This window comes from Nothobranchius furzeri, chromosome 4 (assembly GCF_043380555.1).
Source record: "Nothobranchius furzeri strain GRZ-AD chromosome 4, NfurGRZ-RIMD1, whole genome shotgun sequence".
NCBI classification, from domain to species: domain Eukaryota; kingdom Metazoa; phylum Chordata; class Actinopteri; order Cyprinodontiformes; family Nothobranchiidae; genus Nothobranchius; species Nothobranchius furzeri.
In genome coordinates, this window is record NC_091744.1 from 15,726,269 (window position 1) to 15,746,708 (window position 20,440).

General features: G+C 44.4%; 1 protein-coding gene across 2 annotated transcripts in view; it reads right to left on the reverse strand.

Annotated features, from left to right (window-relative positions):
* sdk1b (sidekick cell adhesion molecule 1b) overlaps positions 1–20,440 on the reverse strand; it is a 410,260-nt gene that overhangs the window by 231,975 nt on the left and 157,845 nt on the right. For both annotated transcript variants that reach the window (XM_070550118.1, XM_070550117.1), the window contains exon 2: positions 5,806–5,962. In XM_070550118.1, the coding sequence (XP_070406219.1) occupies positions 5,806–5,962 (157 nt within the window). The remainder of the gene's footprint in view (positions 1–5,805; positions 5,963–20,440) is intronic.

Sequence of the window (20,440 nt, forward strand, 5' to 3'; positions counted from 1 at the left end):
GTTTGAATCGGAAATGACACATTACGCAGCAGATTTGATCCAGAAACAGATTTTGAAATTGGACGCTTCCTAATGCTGTATCTCTATTTCTGCCTGCATTCTAAGATGGGTCTAATACGCTGGTCCACACAAATTCATAGAGAGAATGACTCAAGACACTTCAGTCTTCAAACACAACAGTTATTGATGATTTTCTTTGCTAAGATTTAATATGCGAGTAAAAAAGGATCCAGCTATTCTAAGAGTAATACAACTTTCTATTTGAATGCATCAGAAAGTAAACTTTTGTTAGAGTCATTCTCAGCAGATGATTCATTTGTGGTTAGGTGAGTACTTTGGTCCCTTTGGTTGACAGTAGTCACAAGTTTTAGCAATCTATGTGTTTTACGGGTATAAATGTGCACATTAAGAGTAGGTCGATCATCAGTGTAACATAAAGTGTGGTTTCTGCTACTTTACAGGCAACAAATTTACTCTTATTTATCATAGCGTTGCTTTATTAACTAATTTCTTATTCAGAATCCTATCCCAGAAGCACCACAATAACCTCCCTTCTCAGGCCAGACCATGCCTGAGGAATGACTGCACTCACCTCACAAAGAAAATTATGCACAATCTTTTTATGTTTTCTGTTTTTTTTTAACCATGTCCTGTCTGGCTGTGAAGCAAACAGAATTGATGTCTGAATGCTGGTAACAAGCCTTACAGATTTACTCTCAGGTGGAGCATCAAAGCGTCTGCTTTTAATGTCACGCCTGATACTTAAAACTTTATTGTTATTGTTTTTGAATGCTTTGTAATTCCGACCAGACACAGAGTCAGAGGCGAAAGAGTAAGGAAGAGACAAGGAAGGGGGGGAGGGGGGGTTGTCCACAAAAATAAACAATCAATGATGAACAAGAGTCTGCTTCTACACCTGCAGGAGAAAAAAAAAAAGTAACACACAACAATACAACAGGAGCCAACAATCACGTGTCAACCTGATGAGGAAATATAAAATCAGCATTGTTTAACTGAACAATCACACTGTAATAAATCATAGTGCATTTAGTGCCAACCACAGCCTTAATACCTGTGCTGAACGTGCCCAAGTCCATACTTATGAGAGCACCATGTGAGCACCTGTGTGCATACTCGCACTTGTACATGTAAGGTTTCTCTATTGGAGCGTCCAATAGAGAGTGTGAGGGACCACAGATCTGCCCCCTAAAGATGTGCAGGAGACGGAAGGAGCTCCAAGTCTCAGAGATCCAGGAGCTGCCCCAGAGCGCAGGGACCCGCGGGAGACTGCAACCAGAAAAGTCCCTGCCCCCCTCAAGAGGCATTATGCACAATCTAATCTCAGTCAGGTTTAGCCCAGTTCAGAGATGACGTCGGTACCAGAGTGTTTCAAGCAACGGCGTTCCAACTTCCTAGGTCTCGTTAAGGAGGAGCTGGAATCCCAAATTGGTGCATTAAAAGTTTGGCTTTTCTTGAGGAAATGCACACTGCCAGCTAGCTTTCATCCAAGAGTTTTAAACGAAGATCAACTTACATGAAGAAATAATGAAGTTATAATTGTTTTAGTGAAATCACAAAAAGGACGTTATGCACAAAGTCTTGTGGGATGTCATGTGATCAGTTGGGGCTCAGAGTATGGCTCAGTGTTTGTAAAAGGTAAATGACTCATAGCCATCTTTTGCTTGGCTAAGATTGATTAGCTGTTGTTACCGTCTTAGACTGGATTGAGTCTAAGGTTAGGCGATATATAGCATTTTTCCAAACTATATTTTTCTGTCTAAAAACTGATGATGGGCATTTTATTTGTACAGGTGACATTTAAATGTTTTTTGAGCCTGACATGCACTGCAGGGAGTGCTCCACCAATCTCAATCATTCTTACTCAGTTTGTAGAAGCAGGCCAGGAGGGGTGCTCGTGTGGGAGATTGTTGTTTTTCTAATTTCATTGGATATTTGATGCATCGATCTACAATATACTATGCTGTAATTGGTTTGAGCTACATGTGAGAATAGCAGGCCGTACATCTGACCTATCAGCCTTTGGTAAAAGTGTTTGCCTCAGCAGAGTTTGTAACCACTGTGTCTACAGGTATGGTTGTGTCCTTGACTGGTACATGGGACATCATTGGAATCACAAGAATCCTAGCTCTCTAATGATTTATAATGTATAAATGTATAATATATTGATGTAAAGGAACGTAGATCGACCAGTAAATCGAGAGCTTCACCTTCTGGCTCAGCTCTCTTTTCACCACGACAGAGCGGTACAATGCCCGCATCACTGTCGATGCAGCACCAATCCATTATGGTTAACATTAGTGGAGCTGTAGGCTACACAAGTAGACAAAGTTGACACTGACATTGACAAGTAGACAAAAGAAGGACAGGAAAGTTACATTTTACAGGTTTCCAGCTGATGAAATACACCAAAGGCAATGGTTGACGTTCTAGTGAATAAATCACCCAGATAAGCCTTCCGACGGAATAAAAAAGTAAAATAGCTGCACAGCATGTCCACAAACTAACAAGTTATAGACATCTAATGACTTATTTGCTTTTATTATATAAGTATGCAGGACTGCGGGGACGAGGAGATGGGGAACACTGGTCGACCGAGAAGACCCAGCACTGGAGAGGAGCTGTAGGTTGATTGGTCCTGAGAAATAAACAAATGTTTATGAAAATGACAGCACTGGTGTGGTGTGTAGTTCTGTGTGTGACCTGTGGTAACGGTCTTGTTATGATAACTAACTCATTCACTGCATGTTTTTACTGTGTGGGCGTGGGAACAAGCCCCCGCACCGTGAGAACAAACATCTCAGCTCTAAAGCCGATCTTCATCCGCATACGTCACACATCACGTGATCAGGAAGCAGAACATCCATGTGTTAGGAGATTGTTTAGGACCGCTGCTGTAAAAAAAAGTGAGGCGCAAACCGGAAAAGCTTCTGCCGATCAAAATTCAACAACGGATTATAAAAGAACGGATAACTCTTGAAACACACAGATTCTTCCTGATGTAAGAGGTGAGTCTCCGCTTTGTTTTGGTTGTTTTGGCATCGACATAATTCTAGCGTGCAACATTCGGTGACTCTTAAAAAAACAGTAAAAATGGTGAGAAACGCTGGCAGCGAAGGGCTTTACCGATCAGGAAACGGCTGGCAGCAAATTAGTTAATACAAATGATCACAAAATGAACAGAAATGAAGTTACAGTGAAGCCACTTTTAGACAACTGTATTGGTATCGGTTCCTGGTATCGGTAAAAGTTCACCGATACGTGTATTGATAGTGTAACGCAATATCGGTGCATCCCTACCTGGAAGCTTTATACTAAACACTGTTAACTTTGAGATTGTCCTTTTTTTATTCATCTGCACGAAGATGTGTTAGATGATCTAAAGTGGTAATATCTAGATCCCCAGGTTTTATTTTGTTAGCTTAAATCACAGAGTTAAAGCTCTGGATAGTGGCTGAGGACGAGGTTCTAGCCCTCCAGCTAGTGTGGATGTGCAGCTTCCTGGAAGTTAGGGCTGGGCAATTAAACGAAAATTTATCTCTATCGAAATTTCAGACTATTATCGAGATAAATGTTCCCATGTCAATACATTTTATAATAAAAACAATGAAAAGATGTGTGACGGTTGGCAACATTCATGTCTCTTTAAGAAGCTGTACCACCTTGCATCACATAAAAATGAGACTCAATGTGATACATGTGACAGCCCCATCTAGTGGACAACTTTTACTTCTGCGCAGACTTGTGGTTATCGTCCATTTATCGTTATCGAGGTGAAACCCTCAATATACCGTGATACTGATTTTAGGCCGTATCGCCCAGCCATACCGGATGAAAACAATAACTTTCAATGGGTCCATAGCTCTGATGTAATTGTGTAACAGGATAATGACAGCAAGAGTTATACACTCTAACCCCAACTTCACACTAAAAGCATCAGTGGAACGTCACTGCTTCAATCCATTATAGTGCATATATATTACAGTCTATGGATCGTTTCAAACCAGCAGAGATGTGGCAATTTCCAGGTGCGTCCCAGAAGCGCCTCGCAAGATAGGTTCAGGTTCTATTTTTGCCACGTGCCGCTTCTGGGATGCGTCAATTTCTGCAGTTAACGTAGGGCTAGACAGGAAATCACACACGGTTTCAGTGTAAAATCACTGGTAAATTTCAAATTAAAAGTACTGCAGCGATGCAATTTTATATATATGAAGCTTACAAGAAACTCAACGGTTTATTTACTCACAGCATCGTTCCAGAAGTGCAGCTGTGTTTTTTTCATGGCTTTCATCTTGGCGGAGGAGAGGAACAACATCCTCTATGACATCAAACAGTGATATAAAATGTGGTTTCTTCATTTTGGTTTGATGGCAGATTGCATAAACAAACCATGACCTGAAGTTTCGAGGGATCTTGTAATCTCGTGAGTCCAGTGAAGAGCACAGCGAGGAAGCTGTGACGTTGCCAAGACTCTCCCGGTGTGAAAAGGACCACTTTAAAGTTTGCTAGTAAACTGTTCTGTGCCGCTGATGCTTCCAGTGTGAAAACGGCCTTACTGCAGTGGGAATGAATGACCCACGGTAGCAATCAGCTTTGCATCTCAGTCTACCACTAAAGGAGCTGTCCATGGCCTCGACAGTGGAATACAGTGGGTGGAAGTGGTTTTCCAAGATGGAGGTCAGCTTCAGTTACATACAATGATTCCAAGGCAAAGCCACAACTAAAACTTTTTAAATTAAAAAAAAGAAGAAAAGTTGTTTAACACTTTGGAAAAATAAAAGAGCAGCGCAACTGCCAGCAGCAAGTGAGATAAATAAAACAGACTGGCCATAGTTACCACGGCTAATCACAGACTGGCCCCCACACCGTCTGCTCAGAAAAAGTCTGGCCTTTGAGCACATTTTGCTGATGCCCTTTCTAATCCAAAGGGAGGAAAGTCGCCACAATGTGAGCGAATAAACAGAGTTATGTCCCTACAACATGAGTGCCACACACACACACACACACACACACACACACACACACACACACACACACACACACACACACACACACACACACACACACACACACACACACACACACACAAAGTATTAGCGTGAATAACTGAGGTTTGATGTTTAATAAAACAGACGTTCCACACTGTGAGCCTGGCTTTAGGAACAGTAAAAACTGTAAATGTGAAAGCTATAAAGGTCTAACAGGCTTGTAATTCCAGGATGGCACATGCTCACACACTCACAGCACCTCTGTAATTCAGCATGAGCCTGATTCACCAAACTGAAGCAGGCAGAACACTGAGAGCAGTCCAGAGCTAAACAACGCCTCCTGCCTCGTGCAATTGTCAGCCTACAAAATGCTGGCTCAACCTCTTTCTCCCTCGGTGTGTACACGCTCCCAAGATTCCCTCTGTTTCTGAATGATGCGAAAAACAATTTAGCTTCACAGCAGCAGTTTTGCCGAGAGGCACCGCTTTTCTTTTACCTCCAACATGCACGGGGACTCAGAGAGAAGGAAGTGAGGTACAGAGCGAAAAGCAAAGAAAAGGCTCAGATATATTGATTGGTTCTGCTCCTCTTTTCCCAAACCATATTTATATTTTGGGTGTTAATGCAACTGTATCAATCTCTTTGGCACTGTCATCTCAAAGCTCAGACCAGTTCACAACACACAGCTAACTTGCATAAGGAGATATTTGCTGCAGCTGTTTATGGATGAATAATAAACACTCGTCTTAAGATCACAGAGATCTGTGACATAATAAGCAGCCAGTGTGTACTAACTGACCTGTACTGTGATGTCCAGTCAGTGATGTTACTGTTGTTGAGGGTCCAGCGGTACTGCAGAGGCCAGCTGCCTCCAGCTGGGCAGGTCAGCACCAGTCTGTTTCCCTCCAACACCACCTGCTGCCCTCGCCCACCTCCTTGTAAGTAGGGAGCCACTTCTGAGGAACACAGAAAGACAAGAGGGGAAAAGATGAGCTGCTTGTGTTATTGAGATCTTCATTTAGTCCTTCAGCGAATTTAAACTGCATTCATCCAACAGATATAGAAAATAAATAAACAAAAGAACACATAAAATAATAAATATATACATCTATGTTGACCTTTACACAAAAATTGAAAGAAAACCAAGACATAACTATGATTCACTCTTATTTGTTGCAGATGGGTCATCCCCCTGGATTGTGCAAACTCTGTAATATTTCCAGGTGATATTTGGCTAATGCTAGAGCAGATAAGAAAACTAATTTACTGGCTTCCACAATGACTTCGGGCATCAAAGCAGAAATAAAAAGATTCATCTGCATCCTGGGCTGTATTTATGTGCAACTTGCTCTGCCCTGCTCTTGTTTGTTAGACTGTCTGGAAATGATTTTGTCAAAACCTTCAGCCATTACTCTTCCTGCAGGAAAAGGCCAAAGTCTATACAGTTCCTTGTTTTCCCCCCAACATTTTACATCCCAATCATGACACGTGTGAAGTTTTAAGTTTTCTATGTTTTGAGTCTAAGATATTTAAGTTACTTTATATAAAATAAATTCAGACAAAACACTTCTTCTCAAAACACAAAAAGAAGTCTGCAGAAGGCAGAGTTGCAAAACTATATACATGTAGAGTTTACTTAAAAAGCACTAATTGAAATCAAGATGCCATTACTGGACTCAAGAAGGAAGGAAGAGCTTCCAAAGAAAATATAAAACTCCTTGCAGGACAGCCTGAAAAAATAGGATTTGAAACAGAATTGTTATTTATAATATATATATATATATATATATATATATATATATATATATATATATATATATATATATATATTAGTCATTTCAAATATTTTTGTTGTTTCTTTTTCTATATAAAGAAAACACATTTTTTAAAACAAAAATTTCTGAAAAAGACATTTTTTCTTTTTATTTTTAACAGCAATGCAGGGTTTAACCATATATGCTAATTAGGTTGCTCACTCAGGCTTGTCACGTTCTGTCTGTTTCAGCCTATTACCTGGTCCTGATGATGCATCCCTATAATATTTTCTTACACTTTATCTGGATGTATGCAGCTGCTAACAGTATATATTGCATGTTTTTATTTTTATTTTTTGCAAAACAGCCTAAATCCAAGAACAAGCCTGCACAATGAAGCACTGTAGTCACCTAGAGAACAGGGGCTGAATCTTCTGATAAGCACGTTGAAATCACTTGGCCGGTCTTGCAAGGAACATGTGCAAATGGCTCAGCTGCTGCTGTCTACACAATGCTATCAAGTCTTTAACTTCTGGCCCAGGTGTTCAGAGCTGGCCTGCCCTCACAGAGGCATAGAGACTAAAGAGCTTGTCTACATGACCAAGCTGCTGGCCCTCAAGATGTGGTTAGCCCACCAGCTCCGACTAAACCTCTCTAAAACTGAACTCCTTGCCTGCACAGCCATACTAAAGCATACAGTGCAACATCTGCATCCAAACTTAATTCCAATCTCTTGTTAAATTGTGTTGCTTGGCATTGTTAAATGTAAACAAGGTCAGGCCATACAAAACCCAACAGGCCACCCAGCTCCTGGTTCAATCTGCGAATAGCCCCTGACAACTGCAATGACTACTGCACTCTAAAGCCCTTTTTACAAGTCACACCATGCCGGGAAATTGGCGTAATACTACCGCAATGGTATGTCTATGAACGCACCATGCCGGTATGGCGTTGCACGAATTTAGCAGCGTTTGTTCCGCCTCGCTTGGTAGTAGTATTGCAGTAATGGTCTGTCGTATGCGCCCTGGCACAACAGAGGCAGATGTCATGATGACGTGGGGAGTTATTGCTGAGCTCCGGCTGGCAAATGTATTGAAAATGAAAGTAAACACGGGCAATAAGGTTTGCTTTTTGAACAAAATCAGCTGAGATGGCAAACTGGAGCGCCGCAGCGCTTCACGAGCCGCTCTGTTAGAGCTGAAGCTCAGATCACCAGAGACTGCACAGGAACTGATGGGGACAGACGCCTTTAGGAGCTGCTCGTTAAAAAAAACTTAACGATCACGGCTTCAATCGCAATAAAAAGCAAGTTATGTCCAAGATAACTGAAAGTCTGCTGCAGCGCAGAGACCGCCCCATACGTCCTTTATGGCGCCATCATCTAATCTTTTATAAAATTGCCACGATTGCGCCACATTACCACCACGGTCTGATCTTATAAAACGACCTAAGGGTCCCTGATGCCGCCATGGCGTTGCAGCAAACTGACGGCATTTTTTGTAAAAAGGGCTTAAAAGAGCCCGGAAGCCAATGCAGATGATCCAAAATTGGCGTGATGTGTTCATGCCTCCTGGTGCCAGTGAGGAATCTAGCTGCAGCATTCTGAATCGCTTGAAGCCGAGCTAGAGGAGCCTTGCTAACTTCAGAGCAGTGATGGGAATAACGCCGTTTAAAATAACGGTGTTCTTTTTTTGTGTAACGGAATAATTTAATTAATTACTTTTCCCACTGTTGCAACGCCGTTACCGTTACTGGGGATGGAAGGTTGTGCGTTACTATGTGCTTGTCGAACGTTGAGCAACAGTGTGAAGCTTTCTGACCGCCACACTTCAGCTGTAGCCAGGGAGAGAGAGGTGTCGGTAACGCACTTACAAACACGATGATGATTGGCCGGGTGGGCGGAGACCCTCAGTGTTCTCACTGTCTCAGTCTCTGCCTGCTGTAGACCCAACAGAGCAGTGATGGGAATAACGCCGTTTAAAATAACCGCGTTACTAAAATAATATTTCTTTCAGTAACGAGCAAACAAATTAATTACCGTCTTCTTTTATCAAAACGTGGTTTCTGTTACTGATAAGGAAATGCGTGCGTTAAGCTGCACGGTGTGTTGAAGCTGTCATCAGCTGATCAGGAGCTAAAGAGGCAGATGTTTTCATCCAAGTGCATCACGGCTGTGAAGAACGAGGAAGACGTGATGAATATCTACGGCTGCAGGTGTGGATCTGCAGCCGTGCCCTTCTTAGAGTGACAGCGGGACGTCCCGAAGGTCCGCTCACCTGTTCACCGCTCAGACGTCCTGATCTTCTACCTTCCTAGATCATCCAGCTGTAACCTGTTTCTGATCATGTCTTTAGTCCCGCTGTAACACTGATGCATCAGTCTCAAACGTCATGGAGCTCAGGTGTTATCAGAACTACCTGTGTGTGTTTACCACCCAGCTTCAGCTCTTCTGTGGTTGGGTCTGACCCAAGTTAGTAAATGTAAGTCCTCCATCAGGCTTGTGCCTCTTCTAGTGTCATTTTAAAGGATTTTATTTATTTATTTAACCATTACTAGATTACCAGCAACAGAAATGCTACTAAAACACACAATTATGTGAAGCTGGAAAAATTAAAATGCTGTGCAAAATTACATTCATTTCTGTAATTTAACTAGACTGCGAGACCATTTAAAGGCTCAGGAACCTTTACAGGTGTTTCTATTTGCAATTTTAAACTTTAGCTGATTGGGGTCTTGTTGAATATCACACAGTGACCTTTTAATAGTCTAGATAAGTGTAATGTTCCTATTAGTAGTTCCTCCTGTTAAGTGCGTATTTGTTTAAATTATTCAGGTTTATAGAAAACATTTGGACATACATGTTATTATGTTCCAGTCATTAGTCATTTATATTTCACTACTGTAGTAATTTATAGTAGATTAAGTTCAATTAACCAATTTTTCTTGCATTCTTTAATGAAAAAAGTAACTAAGTAGTTATTTTTCTTGGTAATTAGTTACTTTTATAATCTCGTAACTCAGTAACTGAGTTACTTTTTTGACGAAGTTATTAGTAACTATAACTAATTACTTTTTAAAAGTAACTTTCCTAACACTGCTCCAGAGTAGAGGGAGTTGCAGTAATCTAATCAAGAGGTGATAAAAGCATGGACTACTGTCTCCAGGTGAGCCCGTGAGACTAGCGGCTTAATCCTGGATATGCAGTGGAGATGAAAAAAGCAGCGGCGAACTACACTGTTAATATGAGCATCCAACTTTAGTGATGTGTCCAACTTCACACCAAGATTACTAAGTAGCTCTTTCTTAGGCGCCAACAAAGAGAGGTCAACATCTAGACCAGAGGCAATATTTATACTGGGGCTAAAAACAATTACCTCAGTTTTACCCTCATCAAAACTTAAGAAGCTAGAAGCCATCCATGCGCTGACCTCCTCCAGACAATCCAGTAAGGGCTTAACTGATCTTGCCGATCCCATTCTCAGGGGAAGGTAAATTTGACAATCATCAGCATATAGGTGGAAATTAATCTTATCCTTTTGAAAAATGTCACCAAGGGGCAACAGATAAAGGCAAAATGGCATGTACACATTCAAGGTTTACTGTATAGGACAAGCAATATCAAATACATGGCAAGATTGGTGAGTCTTATATCGTGGAAAATACTCAATTGGAGGCTCTTGGGGTATGTTGCTAATGAATAAAGTGTTTTTCCAACTCTGTAAACAAATGAGCAGAATGAAAAAAATTCTTTAAAAAAAGGAGCAATAAAGATGGTCCCTAAGGGAACAGCTTCCCAAGAGTAAAGTGTACTGAAAACATTTTTTCAGTCAGAAAAAATGTTTGTTTACAGTAGAAAAAAATTATCAGAAGTGAATAAAATTGTTGTCACTTTCTTCACAGAAAACCTTTCTAGAAGAACGTCAAACAAAATCTTGCAGGTATTCAGGTAAAGCAACATTTTTTTCTATTTTAAACATATTTCAAAGCAATAAAATGATTTGAATTTGCTACGTTTATTAAAGAGTGATTCTCTACGTCTCTCCTTTCACCTCTCAGCAGAAACCTTGTGGCCTCCATCTCTTGCTTCCCCAACTTTCCATTTTTCCCTCCGTTCTTCTTTCAGATTGATTGCTGCCTGCTTTATGTGCAAGAGGGAAGTGTTCCATCCAAGACAGATTTATTTGGAAGCTTGTGTTTGAGAGTGTGTGTGTCCATGTGGGTGTGTGTAAGAGACAGAAATGTGGGCTGTGCATGTGCCCATAAGGATTTATTTGGAATATTCCGTTTCTACAGACGATGGCTGGCACTGCAGACGCCAATGTCATACTGCTGACCAGCATTATAATTCACTTCTGCCTGGTTGTGCATACCTGTGTTTGTGTGTGTGTGATGAACAAAGACAGACCTTAGGGATACGAACTTGGTAAAAGGAAAATACATTGGTCTATTCTCATTTTACAAAGCTTCACCAAATGACTTCTGAGGCTTAGGTTTAGTTTAGAGTTAAGTCAAGTTCTGACTGTGACTTTCTCTGTAGTTGGATTGGTCATCATCTCGTTTTAGACCACATAACTAACCTTCAACAGGTCAAGCATTAGAAAAATTTCTAAATTCAGACTTTTCTGACCAACATTTACAAGACTCATACAGCGTATGTCTGTGTGTTAAAACAAGTATTGTTTCTACCTGTTTCACTCATTTGAAGCAACATTCAGATAGTTGACACTACAGCCCAGCACTGAAGCCCAAGGCCCTCGGGTCGGCCCGGCCCGAGGGCCCGGCTTTGGACCAACGACTGTGTAATTACCTCGGACACGGGCCGGGCGCCTTTATTTTTAATCGAATTCATAAAAAAATGTAAACACTTAAACGCAGCAGTAGAGCCCTGCACGGGACTGTTTTCTTCATCCCGCTCCTGTTTCATAATCAGGGAACATTTTCTAAGTGACAAATCTCGCTGAGGGACAGGGTTGGGAAAACACTCGCTTCAGTGGGAGGAAGCTTCCCGCATGCGCTCTGGTTCTGCGGCGCGCTCCAAGCCAATCTCCACAACTTCAGCTCATTGTGCACATATGCGCTGACAGTGAGCTGTGCTGAGCAATGTCCAGCTCAGATGTTCAGATGGGAATCTTTTCTTGAGTGATTTAGCTACATCTGCGATGTGCGTAACGAATAAAATGTCAGTTCGTCTGCATGTGTCGGGGTAGTTCTTTCTATTCTTTCTCCGTCAAAATAAACGGTCAAATACGGGAACTGTCCGGTCAACACAAGCCCTGCTTTTAACTGTTCTGTTTTCTTGTGAAAATTGTTGGAAAGAGATCAAATTTAACCTGATTACCACCAGAGCCAGTGCGTCGTCATCTCCGTGACTGTAAACGAGGGAAAAACAAATTGATCGGATCCTGCACGTCTTTTAACACATTGGTCAGGATTGACGCACTTTGTTTTCATTTCGTTGGTTAAAAAAGAGTCGGGCTCGGGTCGGGCCAGAGAATCCTGAAAACCTTTTCGGACCGGGTCGGGCTGGGGCTCCACCCCCTCGGGCCGGGCCAGACACGGGCTCAGATTTTGGGCCCATGCAGGGCTCTAATTGACACTATACTCAAAGTATTGTTGGGTCTGCCTTTAAGTGCACAGGAACATTTGTTATTCGTTGGGTTATAGTTGTTCCACAATTTGCCATTCCTTGAGAAATGCTTCCTACAAAGGTTGTTCAGTTTTTATGGAATGTTTTGAATCACTGGTCCAGAGAAGTATTTGTGAGGTCAGATGTTGGATGACAAGGTCTGCCTCACAGTCTCCACTCTAATTCATCCTAACCAGTTTCTATTAGGTGGACTTTAGGACTTAATTCAGTTCCTACACAACAACCATGACTTGTTTTGGAACACCTGAATTAATTAATTTGAGAAGGTGGCCCAATGCAGGAGTAATGCACGGTGTAACCGGTACATGGTTGATATGATACGATATGTCACGCTGCATCAGCTCTGGACGAGAGCAACAGCGGCGCAGAGCGTATTAATGAAAACAAGCTTGTTAACCCTTCCACTGTTAACCCGTCAACTTTCCTCGCGGGGTCACCCATTAGGACAGTGGAAGGGTTAAGACAATGGGGCAACGTCGGTTATTTGGACCGGTTTGGGTTTAAGAAGTCTGATGCTGAGCAGAAACTCACCCTCAGTAAAATATTCTGGGCGACAGTAAGGTCTCACCTGCGTTAATATCTCATTAACGCTAATTTCCTTAATTCTGTAAACTTTTTTTAACAAATGATGAACACACGATCTTCCAAAGGTTTTGAACATCTCCGGTGATTGAGTTAGAACAAATTTCCCTGCGCAGATTTAAGCATTTCAGCTTTTCTCCCATTTAGAATTAAAACACGGGTCAGAAAGCAGCTCGACTCTCTCTCTCTCTCACTCCATGCTCTGCATAGCGACCACAAATCAGCTGATCTAATCTCAGCGTCGCTCAACAAAAGGGAAAAAATTAGGATAAATCTCCTAACTTGTCTCATGGTTGTAGACAAAATGCAGTAAAGCATCATTTTACCTCCAGTTATTCACTACTGAAGCAACACTTAACTTCTATGAGCAAAAGAAAAACAAGGATAATGAAAAAACTAATCAGGAAAACAGGGAGGAATGTTACTTCTGTTTTTCAGTTTTCATTTCAGTTGAAATAATTTGGAATTTTGTGTTTTCCTCACATTTAGCTGGTATTTGATTTAAAATACCTTCATCCACATTTATTTTATGAGATTCATTGTGTTGCAAAGAATCATAACTTTAATAAAAATTATTTGAGATGTTGTGCATTAGTAAGTTTTGATCATCAAATGTTCTTTACATGGCATTTCATACTTTGTAGAGGTATGTGCTTTGCTGCGATTCTTCTGGTATGCGAGAAAATTCCATACAGTCATTTTAACATAAATAAACAGAAGAAAAGAATATATCACAATTTATATCGTTACCGCACGTGCTTCAAAATGTATCGTAATACAGATTTTAGGCCATTCCTACAATGTAGTATAATGTATCTCTATGCCAGCCTCTCACTCACCAACTCTTTCTCAGGAACTCTTCAAAACCCTTTAGGATGCTAAACATTTACTCGGCTGAAAGCGCAACGAAGTTACTTTAAAGTTTTTAGAAGTGATACTGGAATCGATGGAATCAGGTGTCAGACATCTCAGTTACCTTCGGTTTGTCTGGTAAAAAATTAGGCATAAAATCTCCTGGACTACTAGTCACATTTTAGTGACGGACGACATCGTTAAAAGAGAGGGCAATGTTGCACTTTTCAACCAAAAGGGAAGAAAGAAGTGTTTATGTGAGAAGTAAAGATCAAGACTCCATCCATGTCAGCTGTTCACACATCATATCTCATACTGCAGGAGTCCACCCCCCTCCCCCGACTGCTCTCATCTTAGCTCTTTAATCTTTGCTTCTGCTTTAAAGTCAGTCGATTAGGAACAATAGACTGACAGTGAAAACCACATCTGAGAGCATCATGGTCAGCTAACAGCATGCTAAACCAACTGATGTTGAATGTCTTTCGTCTTTACTCCCTATCCGTCTCTCTGTCACTCAATGTCCACATGTCACAGTCTCCTGAAATGTCTTCCCTTTGTCCATCTCACAAGCTGTACTATTAAACCACCTGTCTGTCCATCAGAACCGCCTCCTTTCTTCTCTTGTTGCCCCTCGGTCTGTCTTTGTCAAAGTGTGCAGCAATTCAAGGTCTGCTTCCTCTTTGTCTCCTCGGGAGGAAGGTTGCCTATAGGACAGTTTGGCCTTCAAATGTCACAAGAGAGACAAGAGGCAAACATGCACTTTTACACATGCAAACACACACTTCTTTTCGTGCCGTATCACACGCATGTCTTTCCGCTCTCAACCCGAGCTCACGAAGCTGCTTAGGCAGATTCTGGGGGGGAATTCAATTTGCCAGGGAGATGAGGGCTGTGATAGAGGAATGAGGGAAGAGAAGAAGATAAAAGGACAGGAGGAGGAGCAGAGGAGCAGGGTTACAGCTCTGGGGCTGATAGTCAACCAAGATCCACCCTCCCTACACTCCTCTTTCCCTCTGCGCGTTGCTGCGAGTGTATGAGTGGAGCAAAGTAGGCACTAGATGACACTTCTTTTACTAATAGGCCAGAAAAACCATTATTCTTACACTGTGATGTATTAAACATACCAAAATTAATCCTGAAAAACTCTGCAGGACTCATGAAGAGATGTGAGAGTTTTTTATTATTATTTCTGGCTCAACATGGGGTCAAGGTGCTAGCTAAAAAAATGAATCAAAGTTCTGATTGTTTTGAGAAGGAAGTTTGAAATGTTGTCCAAAAAGCCTATAGGTGGTCTGGTTTGCATTCAGACATGCAGAAGAAACCCTGTGGTGTAAGTGCATTACAGAGCACTGACATAATAGCATGAGAAACGGTGGCAGGGATGAAAGAAAGATTGAGCTGCGGGTTTCATTCCTGCTTGCTTAATTATTGGACGAGTGGAATGTGTATTTGGCCACATGCAGTTTGGTTGTGTATGTGCGTGTCGGGTCAGTATCAGGGTCAGTCGTTCCAGAAAAATCACTTTATCTTCATAGAACTGAACCCCCACTGTGAGACAGGGCTGGCAGGACTGGCGATAGTCCATGAATACTGATGCACTGGTCGCCTGTCTCGCTCACCGTCTCACTCTCACACACACATGGACACTTCAACATGTCTTTTTGATGTGCAAGTTTGAAGGGGAGGAAATAACTAAATCAGTCTGTTTTATAAATCATTTTTTCTATGAATAAGTGGTTGAAATTGCATAGCTAAGCATTTTCCCTCCACTGTAATAGGAGTCTATTTGATTATGAGGGTGCAAATGAGTTCTATTCCTGTTTAATCTGATCCGGCCGCCTGCACTTGTTTCAACAGGCATTTAAAATCGCTTAATTGAACTGACAGTGTGTGAGGCGAGAGGAAGAATTATGAGTTCAGTTTTTGGCGTGTTGCTGCTACCAGTCAGAGGAGAAAGTTTAAGAAAAGAGCTAATTAAATAAACAGTGTGAAGTGTATGGGCAGTATGCACGGCTCAATTTATAAAAGATTCTGAAAATATAATGCCTCAAACTAGGGATGGTACCTTTGACATTTGAATCGATTCGGTACTAATTCCCGGTACCTACGAATCGATACCGGTGCTTAACGGTACCAATTTTCGATACTTTTGTCAGCGCGCTGCTGAGAGGAGCGGAGCTGAGATGAGATGAGATGAGGATCCAACGCGGAGCAGGAAAACAGGCAGACAGGTGAGAACATTCAAAGGGTTTTAATACGGAAGCACGCTGGACAATGAAACAATGATCCGACACAGTACAAAGAACAGACAGGGTTTAAATACAGGAGGGTTGGGAGCTAAGGTGATTGGGAAACGAGAGGCAGGTGGGAATAATTAACGAGACACAAGGCTGAACTAAACGGGGAGACATGATAGGGTGTGACAGTACCCCCCCCTCAAGGGGCGGATCCCAGACGCCCACAGGAACGAGGAGCAGGGTGGGAGGAGGAGGCGACGACAGGCTCTTGGAGGCCGGCGCCTGCGGCAGAAGAGGAGGCGACGGGCCCTTGGAGGCCGGCGCCTGCGGCAGAAGAGGAGCTCTGCAGGCTGGGCCGGCAACAAAGTCACTGCAGGCTGGGCCGGCGACAAAGTCACTGCAGGCTGGGCCGGCGTTGCCCTCAAAACCACCATCGGAACCGGAGACCGTGGAGACGCCGGGCTGGATGGAGCGTCGGCCTCTTGAGTGCAAAGAGCATCCCCAGACGAGGCAGCGGCGATGTCGTCGGACGAGCCGACTTCGGGGACGTCATCAGAGGAGGCGGCGTCGGACGAGCCGACTTCGGGGACGTCATCAGAGGAGGCGGCGTCGGACGAGCCGACTTCGGGGACGTCATCAGAGGAGGCGGCGACGGACGAGCCGACTTTGGGGACGTCATCAGAGGAGGCGGCGACGGACGAGCCGACTTCGGGGACGTCATCAGAGGAGGCGGCGACGTCATCGGACGGGACGTCATCAGAAGAGGCGGCAACGTCATCGGACGGGACGTCATCAGAAGAGGCGGCGACGTCATCGGACGGGACGTCATCAGAAGAGGCGGCGACGTCATCGGACGGGACGTCATCAGAAGAGGCGGCGACGTCATCGGACGGGACGTCATCAGAAGAGGCGGCGACGTCATCGGACGGGACGTCATCAGAAGAGGCGGCGACGTCATCGGACGGGACGTCATCAGAAGAGGCGGCGACGTCATCGGACGGGACGTCATCAGAAGAGGCGGCGACGTCATCGGACGGGACGTCATCAGAGGAGGAGGCGACGTCATCGGACGGGACGTCATCAGAGGAGGAGGCGACGACTTCTGGACAGGCGACGTCATCAGGGGCGTCGACTTCCGGACAGGCGACGTCATCAGGGGCGTCGACTTCCGGACAGGCGACGTCATCAGGGGCGTCGACTTCCGGACAGGCGACGTCATCAGGGGCGTCGACTTCTGGACAGGCGACGTCATCGGGGGCGTCGACTTCTGGACACGAGGAAGGGGCGTCGGCCACAGGACGGGCAGGGGCGTCGGCCACAGGACCCTGGACCGTCGACTTCTGGACCGTCGACTTCTGGACCGTCGACTTCTGGTCCGGGGGTGTCGACTTCTGGTCCGGGGGCGTCGACTTCTGGTCCGGGGGCGTCGACTTCTGGTCTGGGGGCGTCGACTTCTGGTCCGGGGGCGTCGACTTCTGGTCCGGGGACTGCTGGACCGCCGACTGCTGGACCGCCGACTGCTGGGACCGACCCGTCCGCTTCGGGGCCAGAACCGGAACCGTCTGCTTCTGGGCCCATCCCTTCTGCTTCTGAGCCCGTCCCTTCTGCTTCTGGGCCCTCTGGAGTGGAGGCGAGGCAGCTGCAGGAGGGGCTGCCTGGACAGGCTGGACTGGAAGTGGTGGAACTGGTAGGGCTGGAAGCCGTGAGAGCAGGGGGGACAGCCCGTCCAGCTGAAGCTTCTGGAGGTTGAGGGTTCGATGGAGCTGGGCCAGTTCAGCCCGGAGACCAGCGAGCTCCGCTGGGTGGACGGGCTCGCTCCTCTCCTGGCGGTTCGGGGAGGATAGAGTGTCCAGGTGACTCTCCTGGAGGCTGACGAGCTGGCGGATCCGGTCAAGTTCCGCCTGGAGCTCCATCAGCTGGGCTGTGGGCGTGGTTCCTCCGCCTGCAGATGACGAAGGCGCTGGTTGGACCGGAGACGGGACTGCTGGTCTGACTGGGGGCGTGTCCAAGTTGGCGCACTGAGCCCGAACTGCAGCGAGCTCGCGGCTCCGTCCAGGGACCAGCCGCTGCGGTGGGGCCCGGCATGCCTCCCCACGCCGTGGGCCAACTCCCGGGGAGCACACAGCCAGGCGGGTGCCCACGAAGCTGGAGCGATCCGGAAGCGGCTCCCGGTCCGACCCCTCGTCCGGTTCCGGGAGAGCAGCGAGGATTGCTGCGGCTGACGGCCGAGGACGGCGTTTTCGGCGAGGCAAAACTGGAGCAGGGGAAGGCGATGGAGAAGCTGGGTGGTGGCTCGGGGTGAGCCACTGAAGCAGGTGCTCCCACGGGAGAATCTCCTTGCTGGATCTCACAACGGGTTTGGGTCGGATCATTCTGTCAGCGCGCTGCTGAGAGGAGCGGAGCTGAGATGAGATGAGATGAGGATCCAACGCGGAGCAGGAAAACAGGCAGACAGGTGAGAACATTCAAAGGGTTTTAATACGGAAGCACGCTGGACAATGAAACAATGATCCGACACAGTACAAAGAACAGACAGGGTTTAAATACAGGAGGGTTGGGAGCTAAGGTGATTGGGAAACGAGAGGCAGGTGGGAATAATTAACGAGACACAAGGCTGAACTAAACGGGGAGACATGACCGGGTGTGACAACTTTTGAGTGTTTAATATTTTTAATTCTCTTTTAAAATTAAATATATATTTTTCTCAACACATAACAATATTTGATAAATATCACGATAAATAACATTCAACTGTTTGTATTTTAACATCGTCCTTGTAGTTTTATAAGCTGATAATTAAACTGAAGCAAACATCTTTACTGTGAACTAAATTTACTGTGTATCTTCATTCCTTTTGCCGTCTTTTTTCATTTGATTTTTCCTACTGGGAAGTTAGAATTTCCCAGGAGAAATCGAACGCACCATTAGCTGATAACAATGGTAGCAATGGAAGCTAACATATCAAGCTCACGTTATCTTAAACAGTTTATTTAACTGCTGGAGCAGATTAAAACGATGATGCCTCACACTTAAATCGTTGTCACTGGTTTCATCCTCACCCAATCACCCGTCGCATTTAGTAAAGTGAAGCCAAACTTTAGAGCGCATTCATGTTCTTCTAGTCGGAATTTCGGAGTTCCGAGGAGAAAGCGAACGCACCATTAGTGAAACGGAAGCTAACATATCAAGCTAACGTTATCTTAAACATTTTATTTACCTATCGGAGCTGCTCTGTTTACAACTTGCTCGCAGCGACCGATGACATAACGCTCTTGCGCATGCGCAGCTGTCTTGGCAAGTTCTCGTTGTGAAGGACGGGTACCGAAACGAGGCACTGTTTCAAATGAAGTGAATCGGTGCTCGGTCGGTATTGTGGAATTCGGTCGGTACCTTAAAAAGTACCGAATTCGGTGCCCATCCCTAGCTCAAACTAATAAATACTTTCGTCACTCAGTTTATAAAATTGGCCATTACTGTAGGGCTGAAACGATTCCTCGAGTACCTCGAATAATTCGAGTACAAAAAATCCTCGAGTCAAATTCTCTGCCTCGAGGATTCGTTTAATTCATATTTAATTAATTCGTGGCTTTGCAGTCGCCCGTGGTCATGTTTCACCCGGACTGAAATAAGTGACGCACATGCCCACTGGACTGCACACGCGAGTAGCGAATGTAACTTAACTTTCTCTTAAGCCATGGCGGACAACGTGGACCCCGGTGGAGTGCGAAAAAGACAGAAAATGTCAAGATGTGGGACCATTTTTCACGTCGTTAGGCGGAAAACGTACTCCAGTGTAAATACTGTAAAATGGATTTAGCCTAGCACAACACCACATCCTCCGTGCTGCAGCACCTGTAAATGTCACTTCTGCAAGCGGACTCTGAGCCTCTACAAGATAATGCATTTTAGCCTGTATTTCTATATATTCTGTGGACACTGTGTGACTTTTTCGTTTGTAGCACTCAGTTTCAGCTCACACCGTACGTCTGGTAGCAACACGTCGGACTTAAAATGTGCTAAAAAATAGCATTTTTACACAAAACGTCGGACTTTTTATTGTGTTATTGATGTTTGTTGTCCCTCGGGATTGCTGCAGGAGGACACGGGTATTTATGAGAGGAAAACGAAAGAAAGTAAATAAATGTTTTGTGATCAGTATAATTTGACAAAACCACAGCAAACATGCTTTCTCGACAATCCTTGTTATTGTGTGAGTAAAAACGTGTTGAAATTAAAACGGACGTGTGTTAATAGGGAAACAGCCGGCGAGCTGTTTGCGCATGCAACGTGAGCGGTTCTGGTTCTGTTTGGGCCGCAGCTGCTCGCAGCGCTACTTCAACAGTTATCCTCCTAGTTTCTGTC